The 24129-nt window shown below is 42.4% G+C and overlaps 1 protein-coding gene across 1 annotated transcript in view; it reads right to left on the bottom strand.

Moving 5' to 3' along the window:
• prkx (protein kinase X-linked) overlaps positions 1 to 22008 on the bottom strand; it is a 124856-nt gene extending 102848 nt beyond the window's left edge. The window contains exon 1 of the mRNA XM_059963751.1: positions 21738 to 22008. Within this exon, the coding sequence (XP_059819734.1) occupies positions 21738 to 21903 (166 nt within the window). The 5' untranslated portion in view covers positions 21904 to 22008. The remainder of the gene's footprint in view (positions 1 to 21737) is intronic.
• Positions 22009 to 24129: the final 2121 nt, after the last annotated feature.

Below are 24129 nucleotides of genomic sequence, written 5' to 3'. Positions count from 1 at the left end.
TGTGCTTCCAATATTCTGAAACCTCATCCTTAATAATGGACTCCAACATCTTCCCAACCACTAATGTCGGCTACCTGGCCTATAATTTTCTTTCTTCTGGCTCCCTCCCTTCTCGAAGAGCAGAGTGACTACAATTAAATCAGAAAATTGAACTCACACTCTGAGACTGAACAACAGAACTCAGAAGGGACAGATTTGAAAAATTGTACCTCAGACTAAATAGACAGCTAACTGAGTTGATCAAAATTCGCAGATTACAGAAAATGGGCAAAATTATTGAAATCATTAATGTTAAATATTCTAGTGTTCAATTTTCATTCAATTTCATTCATTTAATTCAACTAGAAATAAAAAAATCAAGTTATGAATTGTGTTATTCAGAGCAATTAAAAAAACATCTATATCCTGAATATCTAAATGATGTAAACCCAGCAAATGACATCAACAAGCAAATAATGCAAAACTGTACAAGAGCAGAAGATTCACCCCCAAGCAACTGTTTCCCACCCCTCATTTTGCACTTAGTCACTGTGTTTGCAGCCTGTGGGTGAATCTCAACATCTACCTCATCATGCTTCCAAGGATGCAGGATTTCCTGTGATGAATTTGTATTTTAACCTTGAGGGAAATATAGAAGCAAACATTCAGTAAACTGCCAATGATTAGAGTGACATCATTCGTGTAAGTAAATGTTCTGGTCTTAAAAGGCCAGGTTACAAAAGCTGATATCAACCTCTGTAAAACACTTGCCCCTGGATCCCCTTTCATACTCACCTCTTAAATTTATGCCCTCTTGATTTTGATACCCCTATCCAAGGAAAAAGACTTCGATATCCTACCCGATGGCTGTCATGACTTCACATACTTCTCTCAGACTCACTCTTCATTGCTCCAAGGTAAATGAGCCCAGCCTATCTAATGTCTCCCCATATCTCATGTTGTCCAGTTCAAGCAATATACTGGTGAATTTCCTCTACACTCTCCAATCACATCCTCCCTATTGTGTAGTGATGAAAATTGCACACAGTGCTCCCTACTGATTATCGTAATCTACTGTATATCCCAGAGTATAAACCGACCCGGAGTATAAAACGAACCGCATTTTCATGGTTAAAAAAGTGACTTTTTCATGTTACCTTTGTATAAGCCGACCCCTTTTGTAGAGGTTTTTGGTTTAACCAGAAAACATCACAAGATCTCACATGCCGGTACTCAGCTTTGCCGGATTCAGAACTGGGAAATTTTGTGAACCAGTACCTGCTAAGAAAACAGGCCTACATATTGTAGAGCATTATAAGTGAATTCTTAATAAATAAATCAGGAAAGGAAATTTTGGATTAAGTCTCCAATGGTAAAGAAACCTCAGAATTGTAACCCCAGCAAAACCATTTAGCACCCATTGTAATCTCGTTAAAACATAACACGGGGTGGCGGGATCAGTATGTCTACTCAGTACTGAGTTTGCGACCAACATGTACAAAAGATTAAAACAAATGCGATGTGATGCTGGCTTCAAAAGCTGAAGGTTGTTAATTTTGCTAAAGGAATGAATAATTCTGCAGCTGCTAAGAAGTTTAGTGTAAACGAGAGAGAGTGAGAGAGTGGAGAAAGGCAGAGGACACGCTGAGGGAAATGACAGAGATGAAATGTACAAATTGCAGGAAAACATGCCAGTGGCCAGAACTGGAGGAGAACGTTTTAGAGTGGGTGAATCACCAGCGATCGTCTGAATACATTGTTACCAGAGAAATGATTCGAGTTCAAGGTTTGAAATGGGCCGAAAAACACCGTGCGGTCAGCCAAAATTTTAAAGCTACGCGAAGTTGGTGTACCCAATTTTTGAATAGACGTGATCTTGAGTTGAGACAAAAAAAAACAAAGATTGCTCAGAAAATTCCCACGGGGTGCTGCTGTTTACGCTCAAGAATGCTCCTAGATGGACGAAGCCAGTTGCTTGAAGTGGATTAAAGAGGTGTGGCGTCGACATCCTGAAGGTTTCAGGAAAGAAAAGTTTGTAGTGATATGTTACACACAGCGCTGAATTAACGACACGCAGTCAGTAAGTCATTTCGAGACTAGTTTATTCAAACTTCGCAGCGCTGGCATTTAATCCCTAGCGCCTGCCCTCTCCAGACGGAAATGACATCAAAGTCTCTCACCTTACAAAGTCACATTACAAAGTCGCTGGCTATTTGTGAGCCGGTTCGCCGGCGCAGAAAGTGGGTCGCCACATAACCCCACCCCCAGAACCGGCAATACACCCTGCAATGTCCACAGTCTGGATCAGCCTCTGTTTGGGAGGTCTGCCTCTGCGCTGCGGTACCTGAACCTCGACCGGCTGCACCAAGTCCACATGGGCTGGTTTGAGTCGGTCCACCGTGAATTCCTCCTCTTTCCCCACAAATGTCCAGAACGTACGTGGACCCGTTGTTGCTGATCACCTTGAACTGCCCCTCGTACGGCCGCTGTAGCGGCGCCCGGTGTCTGCCCCTTTGTACAAACACAAACTTACAGCTCTGCAGGTCTTTGGTACATGGGTCGGGGTCCGTCCGTGCTATGAAGTTGGTACGGGGGCCAGGTTGCCAAGCCTTTCGCATAGTCTGTCCAAGACAGCTGCGGGTTCTTCCTCTTGCCCCCTTGGGGTTGGTATGAACTTTCCTGGGACGGCCAGGGGCGCACCATACACCAACTCGGCCAACGGCGCTGTGCGAGTTCCAAGCAGGACCCAGGGAAGCTCATCCACCCAGTTAGGTCCTCTCAGGCGGGCCATGAGAGCCGACTTCAAGTGAAGGTGGAAGCGTTCCACTAGTCCGTCCAACAGAGGGTGGTAGGCAGTAATGTGGTGTCGCTGCATTCCCAACAGGCTGGCCACAGCCGACCACAGGCTGGAGGTGAACTGGGTGCCTCTGTAGGAGGTAATGTGTGCTGGTACCCCAAAGCGTGCTACCCAGGTTACAATCAGTGCTCAGGCGCAGGAATCGGCAGATGTGTCAGTGAGCGGGACCGCTTCTGGCCACCTTGTGAACCGGTCTACCATCGTTAGGAGGTACCGCGCTCCTCGGGACACTGGTAGGGGGCCCACGTTATCCACATGAATGTGGTCAAACCTCCGGTGGGTGGGTTCGAAGTGTGCGGCGGGGCTTTAGTGTGCCGCTGCACCTTGGCTGTTCAGCACTGCGCGCATGTTCTGGCCCATTCACTGACCTGCTTGTGAATTCTGTGCCATGTGAACTTGCTGGAGACCAGCCGGACGGTTGTCCTGATAGATGGGTGCACCAAACCGTGTATGGAGTCGAAAACTCGTCGACTCCAGGCTGCCGGGACGATGGGGCGAGGTTGGCCGGTGGCCACGTCGCACAAGAGGGTCCTCTCATCTGGGCCTATGAGAAAGTCTTGCAGCTGCAAACCCGAGACGGCAGTCCTTAGGGTGGGTCCTGGCTTCCTCTTGCAGGTGTCATACCCCGTCAGGGGCAAGACGTTGATTTCCGCTCCGGTGTCGACCAAGAAGCAGCGTCCCGACTCTTTGTCCCAGATGTACAAGAGGCTGTCCTGGTGGCCAGCCGCCATAGTCATTAGCAACAGCTGGCCCTTGCAGGGCGGGTGACAACGGCGGACTTTTGTGCCCCACTGCTGGTGGTAGAAACACCACTGTTCACTGGCCTCCTCACTCCTGCCTCTGTGTTGTGTGCGCCCCCGTCGGGCCTGGTCTGGTCCGGTCCGCTGTTAGGCGCGTGGCCTAGTAATCTGACCGACAGATGCCACGCTCTCTCTCTTGGCTTTCCACAGCACGTCTGCCCGGGTTGCCACCTTCCGGGGGTCGCTGAAATCTGCGTCAGCCAGCAGCAGATATATGTCCTCGGGCAGTTGCACTAGGAATGCTTGCTCGAACATGAGGCAGGGCTTGTGTCCGTCAGCCAGGGCCAGCATCTCGTTCATCAATGCTGATGGCAGTCTGTCTCCCAAACCGTCCAGATGAAGCAGGCAGGCACCCCGCTCACGCTGTGAGAGGCCAAATGTCCCAATGAGCAGCACTTTGAATGCTTCATATTTGCCTTCTTCCGGGGACAACTGTATGAAATCCGCAACCACGTGGTAGTTACGCGTGGAATCAGAAGAGATCTGCTGAATCTGGAACTGGGCTTCTGCTTGGCTAAACTACACGCGTGGCTGCAGCGTCCAGAAAGTCGGCAGTTTTAGTGAAACTGCATGAACAGATGAAGAGTCATGTCATCTTTGGTCCAAATCTCATTTGGACCGTCAGGGTCACCAATGTAGCAATGTGCTAAACACAGCGCTGAATTGACGACACGCAGTCGGTAAGTCGTTTCGAGACTAGTTTATACAAATCTTGCAGTGCTGTCATTTAATCCCTAGCGCCAACCCTCTCCAGGTGGAAATGACGTCAGAGGTGCATTACCAAAGTCTCTCCCCGCGTGCTGCCTATTTGTGAGCTGGTTTGCCTGCGCAGAAAGAAGGTCGCCACAAGTTGTTACTTGTCTGCGATTTATTCAAAGCGCACTTATCAGGTGAGACAAATGCAGCATTGAAAGCTGAAAATACGGACATTGCAGTCATCCCCGGTGGTTTGAACTCCGTGCTCCAGCCACTAGATGTGAGTTTAAACAAATCATTCAAAGAATTCATGTGATGACAGTGGAACGAATTTGACTCAAACAGCCAATAAATATGACCTGTCTTCCACGTATTTGTTTTTCCAAAATTGGCACCCTGTGTATATGCCGACCCCCTAATTTTAGGACCAAAATTTAGGGCCAAATTCTCGGCTTATACACTGGAATTTACGGTATTTAACAACCCAAAATGCATCACCCAAGACTCATCAGATCATTAATAATGCAATGATGCTCACTGAAATGTATTTGAATATATTAACAATTTAGATATTTACTTCATTGGCACTTACATTCCATGGTATAAAAACTTTTAATTTGACTACATTATAGATAATCTATACTATGATATACTGTCAGAAAGGAATATACTAAATCAGTTTAAGAAGTGTCCATGTATGCCTACAGAATCATTTGTGGTGTACAGTACACTGGAACAACCAATTAAAATATCACTGACAAACAAATGGGTAACACGCTAGTCGTTTCTCAAGCAACACAAGTAAATGATTTGATCTCTTGAGTAACAACACAATGGTAAGTTTAAGCTATAACCAGGCTAGGTCACCTTGACATAAAATGGTGTTTTGCAGTCCCACTTACGCTGGGTCAACAATGTCACCCAGGGCTAGAACGGAACAGAGAATTACCTGCTCAGTGGCAAAGTCAAAAATCCACCCAGAATCTCAGTACTTGGTGGGGTGGGGGAGGGGGGAAGGGAGGAAAGAGATGCATATCCCATAAATCCAAATCAAAAACAGAAAATATCAGAAGCACTCAGCAGATCCGGCAACATAAAAACATAGAAAACCTACAGCACAATACAGGCCCTTCGACCCACAAAGCTGTGCCTGAGAAATTACCTTTGGTTACCCATAACCCTCTATTTTTCTGAGCTCCATATATCTATCCAGGAGTCTCTCAAAAGACCCTATCATGTCCACCTCCACCACTGTTGCTGCGTAAAAAAAAACACCCCTGACATCTCCTCTGTACCTTCTTCCAAGCACTTTAAAATTGTGCCCTTTCATGCCTGCCATTTTAGCCCTGGGAAGAAGCCTCTGACTATCCACACGATCAATGCCACTCATCATCTTATATGCCTTTATTAGATCACCTCTCATCCTCAGTCACTCCAAGGAAAGAAGGCAGAGTTCACTCAACCTATTCTCATAAGACATGCTCGCCAATCCAGGCAACATCCTTGTAAGTCTCCTCTGCACCCTTTTATAGTTTCCACATCCTTCCAGTAGTGAAGCAACCAGAACTGTGCACAATACTCCAAGTGGGGTCTGACCAGGGTCCTATATAGCTGCAACATTACCTCTCATCTCCTAAACTCAATCCCACGATTTATGAAGGCCAATGCATTTTATGCTTTCTTAACCACAGAGTCAACCTGTGCAGCAGTTTTGAGTGTCTTATGAACTCAGACCCCAAGATCCCTCTGATCCTCCACACTGCCAAGAGTCTTACCATTAATACTATATTCTGCCATCATATTTGACTTACCGAAATGAACCACCTCACACTTATCTGGATTGAACTCAATCTGCCACTTCTCAGCCCAGTTTTGCATCCTATCAATGGCCCACTATAACCTCTGACAGCCCTCCATACTATCCACAACATCCACAACCTTTGTATCATCAGCAAATTTACTAACCCATCCCTCTACTTCTTCATCCAGGTCATGTATAAAAATCACAAGGAGTAGGGGTCCCGGGACAGATCCCTGAGGCACACCACTGGTGACCGACCTCCATGCAGAATATGACCAGTCTACAACCACTCTTTGCCTTCTGTGGGCAAGCCAGTTCTGGATCTACAAAGCAATGTCCCCTTGGATCCCATGCCTCCTTACTTTCTCAATAAGCCTTGTATGGGGTACCTTGTCAAGTGCCTTGCTGAAATCCATATACACATCTACTGTTCAACCTTCAATGCGTTTAGTCACATCCACAAAAAATTTAATCAGACTCGTAAGGCAAGGCCTGCCTTTGACAAAGCCATGCTGACTATTCCTAATCATATTATGCTTCTCCAAATGTTCATAAATCCTGCCTCTCAAGATCTTCTCCATCAACTCACCAAACACTGAAGTAAGACTCACTGGTCTATACTTTTCTGGGCTATCTCTATTCCCCTTCTTGAATAATGGAACAACATCCGCAACTCTCCAATCCTCTGGAACCTCCCCCGTCAAAGATCATCGCCAGAGGCTCAGCAATCTCCTCCCTGACCTCACACCATAGCCTGGGGTACATCTCATCCAGTCCCAGTGACTTATCCAACTTGATGCTTTCCGAAAGCTCCTGCACATCCTCTTTCTTAATATACACATGCACAAGCTTTTCAGTCCGCTTTAAGTCATCCTTTCAATCTCCGAGATCCTTTTCCATACTGAATATTGAAGCAAAGTACTCATTAAGTATTTCTGCTATCTCCTCCAGTTCCATACTTTTCCACTGTCACACTTGATTGGTCCTATTCTCTTACATCTTATCCTCTTGCTCTTCACATACTGCCTTGGTGTTTTCCTTAATCCTGTCTGCCAAGGCCTTCTCATGGCTTCTTCTGGCTCTCTTCAGTTCTTTCTTCAACTTCTTCCTGCTAGCCTTACAGTCTTCCAGGTCTCTATCATTCTTTAGTTTTTTGAACCTTTCGTAAGCTATTTTCCTCTTGACTAGATTTACAACAGTCCTTGTACACCATGGTTCCCGTACCCTACCATGCTTTCCCTGTCTCACTGGAATGTACCCATGCAGAACTCCACACAAATATCCCCTGAACATTTGCCACATTTCTTCTGTACATTTCCTTGAGAACATCTGTTCTCAATTTATTGCTCCAAGCTCCTGCCTTATATTTTATATTTCCTTATATTTCCCCTTACTCCAATCTACAAAGAGAAACACAGAGTAAGTTATTTCTTATCAAGAATCCTTTATCTGAGCAAGACAAACTGAGAAAACAAATGTTTAAATTGCAGAAAGGGGAAAGGAAAAGAAATATTTGCAATATGCTGCAGACCAAAGTTGACAATGGGAAAAGAGACAAAAAAGGTAAGTATTGCACTGTCCACTGTTGCATGGGAAAGAATTGTCAGAAAGTGTTGTTAGAGATGAAATAAATGAGAGTGGAGGGTATAGTCCATTTGGATAAAACAGCTGAACTTTCACCTCTTCCCTTCTCACCATGATTGGGTGACTGCTTTGCAAAACATCTTCACTCTGTTCACAACAGTTACCCAGTGCCTTAGGCCACCTCATAACCCCTCCCATTCTCTCCAACCTTTCTGACTTTAGCCTTCTACATCGCTCCACCAATACCTATGGTATAATGGGAGGAAAAGCACCCATTTTCTGTCCAAGAGCAATGAATCTCTCAGAGCTCAATAGCAAATGCGGTTGTTTCAGTCACCAGACTGGCTTTTCTTTGCTGGACATTCCAGCTTTATTTTGTACCTTCACTTGTTTTCCTTTCTCTCTGGCATTATCTTCAGAAAATCGGTTTTCATTGTGTGAGTTTTTCTTTAAATGGGTTCTACTGTTGTTTCTTTGATTTGTGACTGCCTGCAAGAAGATGAATATGTACTTGATAATAAAAGTACTTTAAACTTTGGTCTGCATCCCATCTACGACATTCCCTCTGTTCTCTCCATCGTTCTTCTCCTCTGCAACTTGGATGTTTTCACTTTTCCAATTCCAATGAGAAGTCATTAACCCAACGCAAGTCTTTCTTTCCCCAAAACTGCCTGATCTTCTGAATACTTCCAAATGAAATACGGAATCAAGGGCATGGTGAGAATAAGCACTGGTTAAATAAAATATAAAAGTTGATAAGCTTAAAAGCTAGTGCATGCCAAAGATCTGATGATTCACTTTCTAAGATCTTGAAAAGTCAGACAAAAGGATTGTGTTATACTTGGAGTTTTGAAAGGCTTTCAACAAGGACTCACAAGGGAGATTGGTCTGCAAAGGTGAAACATGGAACTGCAGGCAATATACAAATATGGATTTAGAAATGGTGGCAAGACGCAAAATCAAGAATAGGAATCAACAGATCTTTCTAAGGCTGTGATTAGCAGGGAACTAAGGGATTAGTGTTTAGGCTCAGCACCATTAGCATCAACAATTTTCATAGGGGATCAAATCACATATTTGCAAGTTTGCCAATTTGAAAAAAAGCTAGACGGAATTGAGAATTGAATGTAATACAGAAACTGAGGTCAATCACTTCGGTGCACACAAGAAATACTCTGCTTTCCGTTAACCTGTATAGACACCTGAAATTGTCTAGTTTTAACTGCCTTACCCTAGGATGCAATTGCCATAGAATGGGTGCATCAGAAGTTCATTTAGTGGTTCAAGTAATGCAGATCTATATTTTATAGTTTTAAAGAGATTTTAAAGAAACAATACACACAGGGCTTAACTGGTCTCAATGAAAGAGGATTTTCCCTTGGCTGAGAAGTCTATAACTTTGTCTGTGTTCGTGGAGGAGGTGGGGGTGGATAGAGGGAAGAAATCATAGACTCGGTCACACCTAGGTTTGAGTTGATGAGAAATTTCTTCACTGAAAAAGCAAAGAATCTTCCTCTCAACATGGTGTCAGCGTACAACACTCCCTTGGTCAATTGCTTTCAACTAACTCAAGAAGATGTCCTCCTTACTTACTTAATGTCTCTTTATAACCTTAAATATTTCTGGGACTGTTAGTGCCTGTGATTTACAGTTTGGCGATAACTTGAGTGATATAGTGTCTTCCGGGAAGCGAGCATGTACTTGGATGGCCTCAATGTGAAGAAACTTCGAGATGTTTAGACTCCACTTCACCAGTGGAAGCATCAATTAATCACTGACTAAAGCATCAGGGATGACAGAGGCAAATCAGGAAGGCCAGTGAGAGTACAGCACCAACTGCCTTCCTTTTGATCGCTTATGAAGAAGGAATTTGCAACCAGCCTGTCTCTGTGGCAGACGGGTAGTCTCTCTGCTTTGTGTGGTGTCCCTCTTTCGATAAATGTCAGTGATATCGGAGGATGGTATTCATGGTTCTGCATTTATGGATTGGACGACTTTGTACAGGAGGAGGGGGGCTGATGATAGGGATGTTCTTTTTTTATGCAATGGGTGTGAGTTTGATGTTTCTCCCTGAATGACTTTCATGTTCTTTCGTGGTTTTATGGCTATCTGGAGAAGACAAATATTAGAATTGCATATCGATACATGCTTTGATAATGGATGAACCTTCGAATCTTATGGAGTGCTATACAAACTTAGTTGTTAGGTTCATGATAGAGATCAGTAAATTTCTTAATATTAAGTGAATTGAAGCTTATGGAAATAATGCGTGAAAATGCAATTGAAGGAGAAGTCGTCCTCCTGACAAATCACAGAGCAGGCTTGAGGAAAAAGATAATAATTTTATTCCTAAGCCACAGAGCCATTTTCTGTTTTAATTAGGATCCGTAGCTTTGATAAAACTGAAAATGAAAACAAAATTTAAAAAAAAATCATTGGCAGTCAAAGTGTTTAATTTACAAGGTTTCTAATTAAAACTTCTGTGCCACATGCAAAAGTGTTTCAGCACTCATGAAATTATCCAAGCTAAGTATGGTAAAAATGCAGAAACACAAGTGAAAATCAGTAACAAAGATTGGATGTTCAGTATCTGCACAGGGTAACACACACATTCCCTCCTTTTTTAAAAAAAAAGCAGCTGCACAGAGCAACCATTGCTCTGATCAGGATTTTTTGTTTTAAAATATGACCTGAAAACTGCACAGCCCTTTAATAAATTGTATACAAGGAAATTCCAACTGAGCAAAGATTATGTGCCAGGGAGTATTTCAGTTACTGCACAGCCGAGTACCCATGCAGTTTAGAAGGAACAGTGAACACACACAAAATGCCAGAGGAACTCAGAAGGTCAGGCAGTATCTGTGGAAAGGTATAAATAGTCGACGTTTTGGGCTGAGACCCTTCATCAGGTGGATGCCAAATGAAAAAAACAGTAATACTCAAGACTTTAAACTTCATTCAATACAGTATGAAACACAAATTAAACTTCCATAAGGAGTCCAGTCTAAAACAAATCACAATAAATAAATTATAAGATTACTAGTCAGTGTGAAAGTGTTCAAAACATTGTGGGGCAGTGCGGTAGCAGTGATTAACATAACACTAATAACCTGGCTTCAATTCCCACTGCTCTCTGAGTTTGTACACACTCCATCAACTCACAGGTTTCCCACAGGTACTCTGGTTTTTTCCCCATATTCCAATGACATATGGGATAGTATGTTAATTGGTCACACGGTGTAGTCGGGTGGTGTGGGCTCATTGGAGCTAAAGGACCTGTTACCATACTGCATTTCTAAATAATTATTTTAAACTTAAATATACAGTGAACAATGCCACACACATCTCAAAGGGGGAGGAATGAAATGCCAATAATGGATTCCAGTTAATTGGCCCATTAAAGCAGTTGCCTCAATTCGCTGAAGTTGAGGAAATATTTTAAAAAGTATTAAAAAAAGACCAACTGAGTAACAAATTAAGTATTTAAATAAAACATGGAACAAATTAGAACACTACCAATACCTCTACAGTACTATAAAACTGCATTAGTTCCCAGTAGTTATCGACAGGAATGCATTGAGCAAAATCAGTGCTGACACCCAATGTAGACAATGGATTGCCTTCATGCAATGCTATGGACGATTGTATCCACCAAATCTTCAGTTTCATTATAACAGTCAAGATGATTGTCAATACCTTCAAATTTTTCATCATTCCTGACATGAAGCAACATATTTACATTTTCACTCCCAGTCATTTCTAGCCTGAATGCTTGAAATCGCAGTAAGCAGCAGTTCTAAATTGTCTTACTGCTCATTTTGCACCAACTATCAGTAACAAAAGCCACTGCTTTTTGAATACAAATACATACAACACACTATTTAAAAACTATTCACTCTAAGCACACTATAGCCTTTAACAGCCACCATGCTGCTAGTTAGCATCAGCTCAGCAAGTCTCCCGCCCCAATTAAGCACCATAGTGGCCCAATTAAACAAAATGAATCCTGATAATTTTCTTGATTAGTTTTTGCTTGTTAAGAGACACTCCAAATAAGTCGTTGCCCTGATTAACTGATGGCCCAATTAAACAGAATCCACTGTGTATTGAAAGGCTATCTGTCAAACATCTTACCAACAGCATATGCAACTTTTTTTAAGGCTTGGAAATAAATCGCTACAGTTGAGCAGTGGTTAGCAACTTTAAGATTGTGATTCAAAACTGCTGTCTTTAAGGAATTTGAACGTTCTTCCCATGAATACACAAGTTTCCTATGGGCACTATAGCTTCCTCCAACATTCCAAAATATACAGTTAGGGTTAATAAGTTGTGGGCATGCTATGTTAGCATGATGACACTTGTAGGCTGCCCTCAGCACATCCTCAAACTGTTGATCGTTGATGCAAATGATGCATTGCACTGCATGATTCGGTAGCCATGAGAAAAAATTAATCTTTAGATGTTTAAGCCCAACAAATGAAACAATATTGAACCCAAAAATAAATTCACGATTATTAGATAACCCTGACAAAAGTCAAAGGCATTAAAGAGAATATACACAACATAATGCTTTCAACTTAAATTGGTCACTGGCATTCAGTACTAAAATAAGGAAGCACTAGCTCCTCTATCTCATCATTCTGGCCAACTACACAGCTGCTCCTCTCACCTCTGGGTCAAAACACTGGAAATCCCGAAGAAATGAGTCACCAACTTCATAGCAACTGGCTAATATACCATATGCTCCCATGCATGATCTACAAACTTTGTAATTCCCCTGAATAAAATGCAACTTGTTTTCAGACTCCAGCAAAATACCTGCCACATAATGGTTGCAGTTAAAAGTTCTGTTTCCAACTGCTCAGAAGACAAAATAACACTTTGCAAGGCCCTACAATTATTTGATTTTATTAGGACAGAGAATACCATTTTCAGATAGCCCATCATTTAAAGTTCAAAATAAATTTTATTATCTAAGTACATATGTCACCATATACAACCCTGAGATACATTTTCTTGTGGGCATACTCAATAAATCTATACAATAATAAGCATAGCAGAGTCAATGGAAGACCGCATCAACTTGGGCATTCAACCAGAGTTCAAACTCTGCAAACTGCGCAAATACAAAGAAATTTCATTTTATTACACATATACACAGAGGTATACACATACAACTGGAGGACATGACGAGTCCTTGAAACCGAGTCCATAGGTTCTGGAAACATTTCAACGATGGGGCAAATGAAATTGATTGACATTATCCCCTTTGGTTTAACAGCCTAATGGCTGACGGGTAATAACTGTTCCTGAACCTGGCCGTGTGAGACTCCTGTACCTTCTTCCTGAAGGCAGCAGCAAGAAGAGAACATGTCCTGGGGGTTGGGGGTCATGATGATGGATGCTGTTTTCTGCAAAGGCGTTTCATGTAGAATTTCTCAATGATGGGGAGGGCTTCCATGATGGACTGGGCCATATCCACTAGTTTTTGCAGCATTTTCTGTTCATGGGCATTGGAGTTTCCATAGCAGGCTATGATGTAACCAGTCAATACACTTTCCACTAAATATGTACAAAAGTTTGTCAAAGTTTTAGATGTCATGCTGATTCTCTGCAGACTCCTAAGGAAGTAAAAGGGGGGGGGGGGCAGGAGAATAGGGCTTACCTTCTCTTAGAGATTATAATTTTGCAGCACAGTTGAGAGCTGTGATGTGTTGGTGCAACCCATCATATGACACTCAATGGAAAACATTGAGGAGCGGGTACTTCCCATCCCCATACAAGCAATTTTTGCAAAGATACATAAATACTATTGATAACCCATGGGTGAAATTGACTCTTAAAATATGGAAAACTACTATAAAATATAATCTAGAGGGAGATATTGCAATTCTTAAATGGTGTGCATATGACTCAGATTTTACACCAAATAAATTGGATGCTAGATTTAAGGACTGGACAGCTAAAGGAATAACAGTTCTTTGCAACATAATGAAAGAAGGAACACTGTTCAGTTTTGAAATGCTTAAAGAGAAACACTTATTAGAAAAACAAGATTTTTAAATCTGTATTTACAGATGCAATAATATGTTAATAAGACACAAAAATGTAACCAAAGCAAATACATGCTTGATAAAGCTATTTAGAAAAGCATATAATTCAGAAAACAGTAGTAAAATTATTTCAAGCATGTATAAGGGGTTGTCAAATCTTAAAACACATTCCACTTCATACATTAAAACAAAATGGGAGAAGGAAGGAGGGATAATTATATCTGAGGAAGAATGGACAATAATATGGAGGTATCAATGGAAATGTACCAGTTCACAGAAATGGAGGGAGTTTGGATGGAAAAACTTGATAAGATATTTTATTACACCCTCTCAGAAATCTCATTTATGATAGTAACCTCCCTGTTTGCTGGAGAAATTGTGGAAATCAAAATGCAAATCATTATCATATTTTTTGGGACTGCCCTGTTATCAAAGACTATTGGAGGGGGATACACAAAACCCTACAAGACATCTTTAAATGTGAAATACCCTTCGGGAGTAAGACCATATATTTTGGATATATACCTCAAGAATGTTTGAAAAGAGATAAATATTTAATGAATATACTGTTGGTGGCTGGTAAAAAGACTCTTACTAGGAAATGGTTATCACAGGAGAGCCCAACTTAAAATGCAGGGATGGAAATTACATTGAACATTTACAAAATGGAAAAGATAACAGCATCTGTTCATCATAAGCTAGAACAATATGATTCATACTGGGAAAAATGGTTTAACTACATAATGCCTCATACACAAATCAATGAATATGTTGTAAAAATAATCACTCCCTACTTGTACATAGTTCTTTCCTTTTGCTTGTTTTTTTTCTTTCCACTCTTTTCTATAAGTGTATACCTCATAAATATTACTTGGAGATTTGTGACATATATGATTATATGATGTATATGTACAATGTCTGAAATACATCTTATGGAAATGTTTGTTTGATGATGAACTTCAATTTAAAAAAAAGTTTGTCAAAGTTTTAGATGTCATGCTGAATCTCTGCAAACTCCTAAGGAAGTAAAGGCACTGCCATGCTTTCTTCGTAATTGCATTTAGGTGCTAGGCCCTGGCCAGGTCCTCTGAAATAGTAACATCGAGGAATTTAAAGTTGCTGACCCTCTCCACCCCTGATCCTCTAATGTAGTGGTTGCCAACTTTTTTATGCCCAAGATCCTATCTCGGCCTTAGTGAAAGGCAAGATTAACCCCAGATCAGTTACACGCATGTGCACCAGGGCAGGAAAGACCGGAAGTAAAACCCCGCAACCCGGAAGTAGAAATAATGTATAAACACCGAGGGTACCTGCCCTTTATTGCACTGCGGACCAGTTTAGTATCGACAATATTCTTGCAGACCGGTAGATGGGGTGGGGTGGTAAACACAACCAGAATACAGCGATACTCGAAGCAGGTTTCTTATGTCCAGTCTATTCCGCAATTTAGTTTTCATGACTCTCAGCACTTAGCTTCTGTCCCACTTGTTCACGTTTTTTTCCACTGAAGAAACTCAACGGGTTTGTCTTTAAGTGCAGGGTGCTTGGACTCGAGCGGTGCTGAAGCAGTTTCGAGGACTTCATTGCCTCATTAGACAGCCTCCCGGCCCAAACTCCAGGCTCCCGCCCGCCCGCTGCCAGATGCCTTGGCCAGGTGAGGCTGGTCATGGGTGGGGTGAGAGGACAAGGTCAGAGCCAGAGGTCCCTGTACCAGGTTGCAGTCCAGAGAGAGCGACCAACCAAGCGAGGAGTGCGACAGGACGCGCGCCCGCCCCCCTTGTAGGATCTATCGGCCGACAAAAGTTTGCTTCAGTAGATTGCAGCGAGGTAGCTGCTCTGCTACTTACGAAACCCCGAGCCTGGATTAGGTCGTCTGCGAATATTTTAGCACCGGGTTCCCCACGAACATTTGGTCTTGTCAACAGATTTAGAAGCGGCACCCATCTGTCTGCACGCCAGGCCAGTAGCAACAGTGCTTCCCGCCGGCCGTGCGAGGCGGCCAGTGATCCCTGGCATGAGAGTATCACTGAGTTTAGGCGACCGATGACCTTGTGTTTATTCAGGTTCAACAGTGGGTGTGACAGGGAATGAGGAAAGTTGCAGCTGACTCGTATCATTTCCTCGTTGGTTGGGGACCACAGAATTACACTGTGTAGTATGGAGGAGCTACACACATGCACACTGGACAGAAAGAACAGAACTAAAACCCTGCAACCTGGAAACAATCTCTCAACAGTATTTGTGTATTTATTTATTTTTCTTTCTTCTTCTTTTTTTTCGGGATCTACTGGGAAAGTCTCAAAGATCGATTAAGTCGATCGTGATCAACGGATTGGCAACCACTACTCTAATGAGTATTGGCATAAGACCTCTGGTTTTCTTTTCCTGAAGTCCAACCTGCTCCTTGGTCTTGCTGACAAGAGTAAGAGGTTATTGTTACGACACCACCTAGACAGATTTTCAATCTGATTCATCACCACTATTGATTTGGATTATGACAGTGGTTTGCATCATCAGCAATCTTGAAAAAGGCATTAGTGCTGCAGTTAAGCCACACAGTCCTAAGTGTAACAAATGAAGAAAGCTACATGATCTCACAAGTGAGGTCCCAACACTTCCCTTCAACCATTCGATTCTTAAACTTATTAACACAACTCTAAACATTAGTTTAACAACACTATGACCACTTTGATCACTTTGTTATAATTGTGTTCTTTCTGGTGTGAATTGTGTATAATTTATGTTTAGTTTGTGTTTACCTAGTAAATGCTGTCTGTGATGCTGCTGCAAGTTTTTCACTGCACCAGTGCATACACAAGTTTATACACATGACAAACTCAACAATAGCTCAGTCTCAAACAATATACAATAAAACTATAATGATCTGGCTTCCAAAGGCTTTAATAGTCTCAGACTAGCAGCAAAGACAATTGGACGTTGTTCCTAATAGAACTGATGTACACACTTGTTTCAGTCTTTCGTATATTTACATGGTAATGTAAATAAATATTCACAGTGAAGACTAAGTTTAATGAAGTGGGAATTATACAATCACTCAAAATCATGGTTTCAGCTGTAAACCTACCCACATTCAACCTTTGGTGTTCCAAACCCCATCTCTGCTTCAGCCACACACCTAATCACCTGTACTCCAGACCCCAACCATGGATGTGACGACACAAACCCAAAGGCATTGCGAACACTAGCCTCACAAGTAAACCAATTGCGTGACCATTGGGATTTCTAAACAGCCAGATACCGAGTTAACAGAAACCATTTGATGCATTTTTCTCAAAATGAATAGCATGAAGTTTTATACTAATCATGCTAGCTGATTATTGCAAATGAAAAACAAGCGCTATTGAGTAAAATTCCTTCTGGTATTGATAGATTTACAATATTAGAATCAGGTTTATTATGACATGAAATTTGTTTTGTGGCAAAGATACTAATGTACTATAAACTACTAAATAAATATAGAGCATAAAACTGGCTGAAATGCAAAATTAAGTGATTTAATTTAACTCCTGTAATCAGTCAACTTTTTTTGGATGTCCTTAGCCACATTAAGGCTGCAACCTATGTTTGAGTGCTGGTTCACATAGAAACAAAACTTCACAAGACTAGACATCACATTATTCAGTGGGCCATCACTGATAATGCAGCAGTAGCCTTTGCTGCATCCTGCAAGTAGATGTTTACACTGCGCTTATCAAATAGTTCAATTATTGCTTTTAATCCAGTAAGTAATTCTTAATCAACAAGCAAAACAAAAATATGGCAGCTGTTAGAAATCTGAAGCAAACACAGAAAATGCAGGGAACACATGGCAAATCAGGAAGCATCTGTGGAGGACATTAAAAAGCTCTGAGGCCTTGGTTTAATAGTTTAAAAGTGTAAGCACTTTTTAAAAAAAAACATTTCAACCAAAACAATGTAAGAAAATTCCTACTGGAGCAAAGCTCTAAATAAAATTCCAAGTTTGCAAACCTATCTGCCATAGAATAGTGAAAAAGCAAAAAAACTGAAGATGCCAGAAATCTAAATGAAACAGAAATGTTCTGTCCATTACTCATCCAATTCTCTCATCCAGGTTCTCACTGCAGTGACCGGGATAATTTTGTTTTCAGCTTATCCCTATGGTCATCCAACTTTATGTTACTAACCCCCTACCTTCCTTGCAACTTAACAAGCTTCATCCTCCTCTACCTGAAATGTTAACACTGTTTCTCTTCCCACAGATGCAGCCTGACTTGCTGAGTATTTCCAGCATTTTGTTATTTTACAACAGAATAAATTTGTATTAGCTGACCTCTTCATCTAGTTAAGTCTCAACTGCTGTGATAAACACAAGTATAAAGTCCAACATCTCAATCTGAACAAATTCACAATATCAAAGCCAGTCTGTGCAGGAACAATAAAAACAAAATAGCAGAATTCACATTAGACTCTTTTGACACACATCCCACAACAGATTCCAGTTAAATGGGCCACTGATTAATTGGGACAGCCACTTATTTTGGACAACTCTTAAAGAAAAAAAAATCAAGAAAATAGTTAGGATTCCCTTCCTTTATTTGGGACACCGTGGTACTTAATTGGGACAGGAGAGTGATGCTGAGCAGTTTCTAATTAACAGCACATGTGTGGCTGTTAGACAATGCACCATGCTTAGAATGAGTTTTTAAAATAGCATCTGTTGGGTGTGTTTGTGTTCTGAAGGCAATGATTTTTGTCACTGAAGGTTGGTGAGAAATAAACAGTAAGACAATTCAGAACTGCTTTTCCCGCTGCAGTTTCAAGCATTCAGGCTTGAAAGTGCCAGAAACAGCTGGGAGTGAAAATGAAACCATTTCACTCCTTCAACAAATTAGGAATTACTAAGAATTGTATCGACAACCAACTTGAACTTTACAATGAAAATGAAGATTTGAAGGATGCAAAATCATTTAAAGTATTTTATGACAGCAGTCCATTATCTGCATTAGATATCTGAAATGATATTGTTCATTTACAGTCAAAGAACACAGCAGCGTACCCTGGATGAATTCCTCCATCGTTAACTAATCCAGTTTTATAATATTGTAGAGGTATTGGTAATGTTCTAATTTATTCTGTATTTCATTTAAATACATAAATCGTTACTCAGTTAAACAGTAGTTTTTTTTAAACTCTTTCCATGAAACTTAAGCTGACTGGGGCAGTTACTTAATTGGACCAAAATGTATTGGTCTCAATGAATCCAATTAACCAGAATCTACTGTATTTGTATTATTGCACAAGGTAACATTCAATACATAACATTCCTGACATGTTTCATTAGCTCTAAATTAAGACATGCTTGTGGCAATGAGTCACCCAATGAGCAAAGAATCACACATAACAGCTTTCAAAGTTTGGATCACCATTAGATATGGAAGACAAATTAGGCCATTCGGACCATCAAGTCTGCTCTGCCATTTAATCGCAGCTAATTGTTCTTACTCAATCCCATTCGTTTGTCTTCTCCCCTGCAGCTTTAACCTTCTTACCAATCAAAAATGTATCTATGGCAGGAGTTCCCAACCTGGGGTCTATGGGACTCCTTGCTTAATTGATCCATGGCATACAAAAGGTTAGAAACCCCTGATTTATGCCTTTAATTACACCTAATAGACAGCAGCATCCACCATTAAAGACCCTAACATCTGAGACATTCCCTGACTGTGTTATTACCGCAAAGGAGATGGTACAGGAGCCCGAATCACACTTTCCGAAAAGTTTTTCATCAGATTTCTATACAGTGCATAAAAACTACCTGGTTCTTCATCTTTTGCACTAGTTGTTTTTGTAACTTATAATAACTAATGCTTTGCAGTGTGCTGCTACAACAAAACAGACTTCATGATGAATAATCAGACTTGGTCCACTTCCTGAGAGACTGAGAAGATCTGAGCATTGTCTCCACTTCCTGAGGAGAGTGGCCCCACACACCCACTAACTAAATTATTTATTTAAAAAAAAACAGGAACAACAGTGTGCTGACCAGCTGCACCGCCGCCTGGTAAGGGAAAGCCCGACAAAGGATTGCAAAGTCAACTGAGGGGATCATCGGGGTGTCTCTTCCACCCACAGATATTTATCAGGAGCTGCGCGTGCTGGGTCTTAGTATTGCCAATGATCTCTCCCATCTGTCCAACAATCTCTTTTACCTCCCCTTCCCCCCCCCCACCTGTTAGATTGGGAAACAACTTCTTCCAGGCCCTGACCCTATTGAATTCCCTGCCATCATGTTTGAATCTCATCATACGGTCACTATCATGCAAGAAGCACCAGTAGCATTAAACTTTTAAAACTTGCATAGCAAATGCACCTTAATTAATCTGTGGTAATATTACTTTATGCATTATGTGTTTGAGTTAAATATACTGTGTTGTGCACCTTGGTCTGGAGGAACGTTGTTTCGCTTGGCAGCATACGCATGTACAGTTGGAATGACAATAAACTGAACCTGGACTTGATGGGCCAAATGGCCTGATTCTTGTTATTCTGATTTAATCTTCATGGTCCATGAGGCAAGGAATTCCATAGAATGACCACACTACGGATGAAGAAATTCTTCATCATAGCTGCAAAGGATAGTCCTTTTATTCTGAAACTGCTCAGATCCTGGACCAGGGTTTCCCAACTTGTGGTAATGTTAAGGGTCCATGGCACAAAAACGTTGGGAGCTCTGTCCTAGACTCTTACTAATTAAATTACCCTCGAGGCCATTTGATAGGTTCCAATGTGATCTGCCCTTCATCCATGTGGAATGGTTTAAAAAAAAAGTGCTCTTAAAAAAAATAATAGGCTCTCCTCCCAGCTAAAATTCAACTCAAAAAATTAAACGAATGCCACCTAAGAATAACTTTTAAATCAAATGTGATTACAATTCAACAAATGCCAAAATCTTAACTAAACGTGCCCTACAAAGAAACCTATGACTGACTCTATTTGGATCATGACAAGTACAATTCCATCACTGCCACACAATTAAAATAACTGAGATCATGACTTTTCTACGAACTATGTTATTGGTCATAATAAAGATTATACTACTGGTATACTAAATGCCAAATTCATTCATGGCATTGTTTTTACTAAAGATCGATAGCTAGCTTCCACCTGCGACCCCTTCCTATGGAACACCAGCATCATATCCTACGACTAAATATAAAGCTTACACGAGGAAATCTGCAGATGCTGGAAATTCAAGCAACACACACAAAATGCTGGTGGAACACAGCATTTAAAAATAAAGTTTAACACTTACGACCGCGGCAAGGAAATATGCAGCATTTTAAAAAAAACTATCTCCCCTTAAGAATAAATTTAAAGGCACACTGAACGGCCGTGAATAGCCTAAAGCCCCTCACCATCATGGAGGGAAAAGCTCTTCGAAAAGAATTCAGTTCCTTTGATGGCTAGAAAACCAAGACAATATAAAAAGTTCAGGAACACTATCAAAGGATTTGACCCCGCCATCTAAACATTCATCGGTGCCTAATCAGAAGATGCATTTGCAAACAATTAAGAGTAAATTCGATATCTGAATACGAATTAAATCGCCGAATTATTACCGGACATAAGTGTGCAATAATAAATGAAAAGGTTTCCATCATTTTTTTGAAAAAAAACGGTAGAAGTATTAAAACGATCGAGTAATTAATTAATTCCACTAACTTTCAACTTGTTGACCACAAGATGTAATAGCTGCTTCAAAGAAATCTGCAACGAAGAAAACTAGCAGCACGGCTTGCATTAATGCATCGTGTTGAATTCAATGGAGAAGCGGCATTGTGCACATAGATATATTTTAATTACAAAAGGGGACCCGAGATGAGAGAAAAGTGATGGGGAGAAGGGGATCGGGGGAAGAGGACAATCCCGGATCGCCCCCACCACCCCAGGGAAGAGCGCTGGTAACCACCGGGCGACGAACTTACCCACAGTGGCGACCGTCTCCAGATCATCCAGCTGGTAATCCCTGCCTTCTGGGGGCGCGGGCTTGTCGCCGGCCGCCTGCTGCCGCTCGCCCTCCGCTGCAGGCAACCGCAAGGCAGGCTCGACGGACGAGCCGCAGCCCGGCAGCTTGACCCTCAGCGCCGCCATGTTTCCCCGTCTCCCCGCGTCAGGGAGCGGCAGGCATTCCCGACGAACCAGAAAGGAAATCCTTGCGGCTGAAGGGCGCCGGAGGAACCGGCTTCACATGACGGCCGGCCCCCGGCCTTGAGAGCTCACTGACTGACGGTTGGTCCCAAGACCCCGCCCCCGCCAGCCATCCATGCCGTAAATCCTCGACACTCCAACCTTCCCCAATCGGGATCCATGCTGGGCTTGCACCCCGCCCTCTCTCCCTGATTGACAGTTCGCAAAGGCCACTCCCAGTCCGACCGCGGGATGGGGCCCCGCCCCCTCTCCGGATTGAGGAACCGCCCTTTCGTTTTGGATCGACAGTCACCTAAAGCCCGCCCTTCCCCGAGATCGCTCTGTCCAATCGCAAACTGGCCCCCTGGTGGAGGACCCGCCCCCGCAGGGGATTGGACCCTCGGCCTGATCTCCGTTTCTTCAACCAAAATCACAGTTGTCCAAGGCTCTGCCCCTCCATCGGCCTGTCCACTCCCAAAACAGACTTCAAGTTCAGACCAACGTGCAAAAGCTGCAGATTTTCTCGCGTTTGGTTGTCAAGTTTAGACCCCGCCCTCAATTGAGATTGACAGTTAGGCCAGGGCCCCGCCCCTACCTCCTTCTCCTAGCCACGCCGCTGTAAACTCCCAGCTCGCCCTATTTGCCCTACTTGTATTGGCAGGGCAGTCCGCCCAGGTCCGCCTCCTGCTGGACGGCCCCACCCACATTCCCCCCCGCAAGCCACGCCCCTTTCCCCCACTTTCCCATTTCGGACGTGATGGAAAACTCGTGCGGCAGGTTTGCGCCGGCTGCGAGTGGAGCTTCTCTATGCTTTTGCCCCACCCCTACCCCTACTCCTACTCCCTGCCCACCTGCTTCATTGAGCATTGGAGTGAGCGAGCGGTGGGGTTGCCCTGCTTAACCGGCTGGCTCTGTTGTCGGACACACTGGAGGCTGTGGTTAGAACAAAGGACCCCTGCGGAAAATCCTGCAATTCTTGGCTGAACAGAGGAACACTTTTAGTAATAGATTAAGAACAATTGTGTCCCTCCAAAGAGGTCATTTCTTACTCCTCGGCCATTAACGCTCTATAATGAGTATTCTGGGGAAAGCGATGACCCCCCCCCCCTCCTGTTAGATTGTTCGAAATAATTTTTTTTTATCATTTCTTCTAGTATTTGTGTAAATGTGCACTTTGTAATGCTACTGTGACTCTAATTTCCTTGGGATCAACGGAGTATCTATTTAGACCACGGCTCTTCACAATTCAACGCACCTGTTGCCGTTTGCTGCTTGTCAATCAAACAGCTGGCAGCGAATTCAGGTGTGACGGGTGGGCAATGGTCTCTGTGGCTCAATGCAAGTGGCACCAGTGCTTTTATACATAAATCCACTAGGTGCAATGGGTTTGATTTTCTATTCTGTTTCAAGTTTGCATTGCACAACGCTGGTCAACTTCTAGTTATTGGGCGTTGGGAGAACGGTAGATAATTTCACTAAAACGTGCAATATTCTTCATATCCCTTACAGAATAGACACAGGGAGTTTGTTTCCCTGAGCTAAGGAATCTGGAATTACAGGTTACAGCAATTAATGGACTATTTCAACTTATCTGAACAATTGTAGTGCATAATGTGGACTCCTCTGTATTAGGAAAATCAAACACAGAATGGGCAATCAAATTGCAAAACATTTGCGTTTCCCCGGTGCCTGCTGCTTTAATAATTCCCCATCTCATCTCTTTTGGCTTCTAAATGTTATAATGAAAGTCTGCGGGAAAATCATCTCATCTTCCCTCTAGGCACACAGACTGTTCTACCTTCAGTATCAAATTCTGCAACTTCACATAACTCCGTTTCTCCATGTGCATTAGAATTGGCCAATTATCCTTTGAATGCTGTTTCATTCTCTCTCTCTCTCTCTCTCTCTCTATCTCTCTCTCACTCTGCTTCTCTCTCCTCTCCTCGTCTCTCTCTCTCGTCTCTCTCTCTCTCTCTCTCTCTCTCACTCTCTACTCTCTCTCCTCTTCCTCTCTCTCTCGTCTCTCTCTCTCTCTCTCTTCCTCTCTCTCTCTCTCTCTCCTCTCTCTCTCTCTCCTCTCTCTTCTCTCTCTCTCTCTCTCCTCTCTCTCTCTCTCTCTCTTCTCTCTCTCTATCTCTCTCTCTCTCTCTCTCTCCTCTCTCTCTCTCTCTCTCTCTCTCTCTCTCTCTC

This window comes from Hypanus sabinus, chromosome 3 (assembly GCF_030144855.1).
Source record: "Hypanus sabinus isolate sHypSab1 chromosome 3, sHypSab1.hap1, whole genome shotgun sequence".
NCBI lineage: Eukaryota > Metazoa > Chordata > Chondrichthyes > Myliobatiformes > Dasyatidae > Hypanus > Hypanus sabinus.
This window is presented reverse-complemented; position numbering and strand designations above follow the sequence as displayed.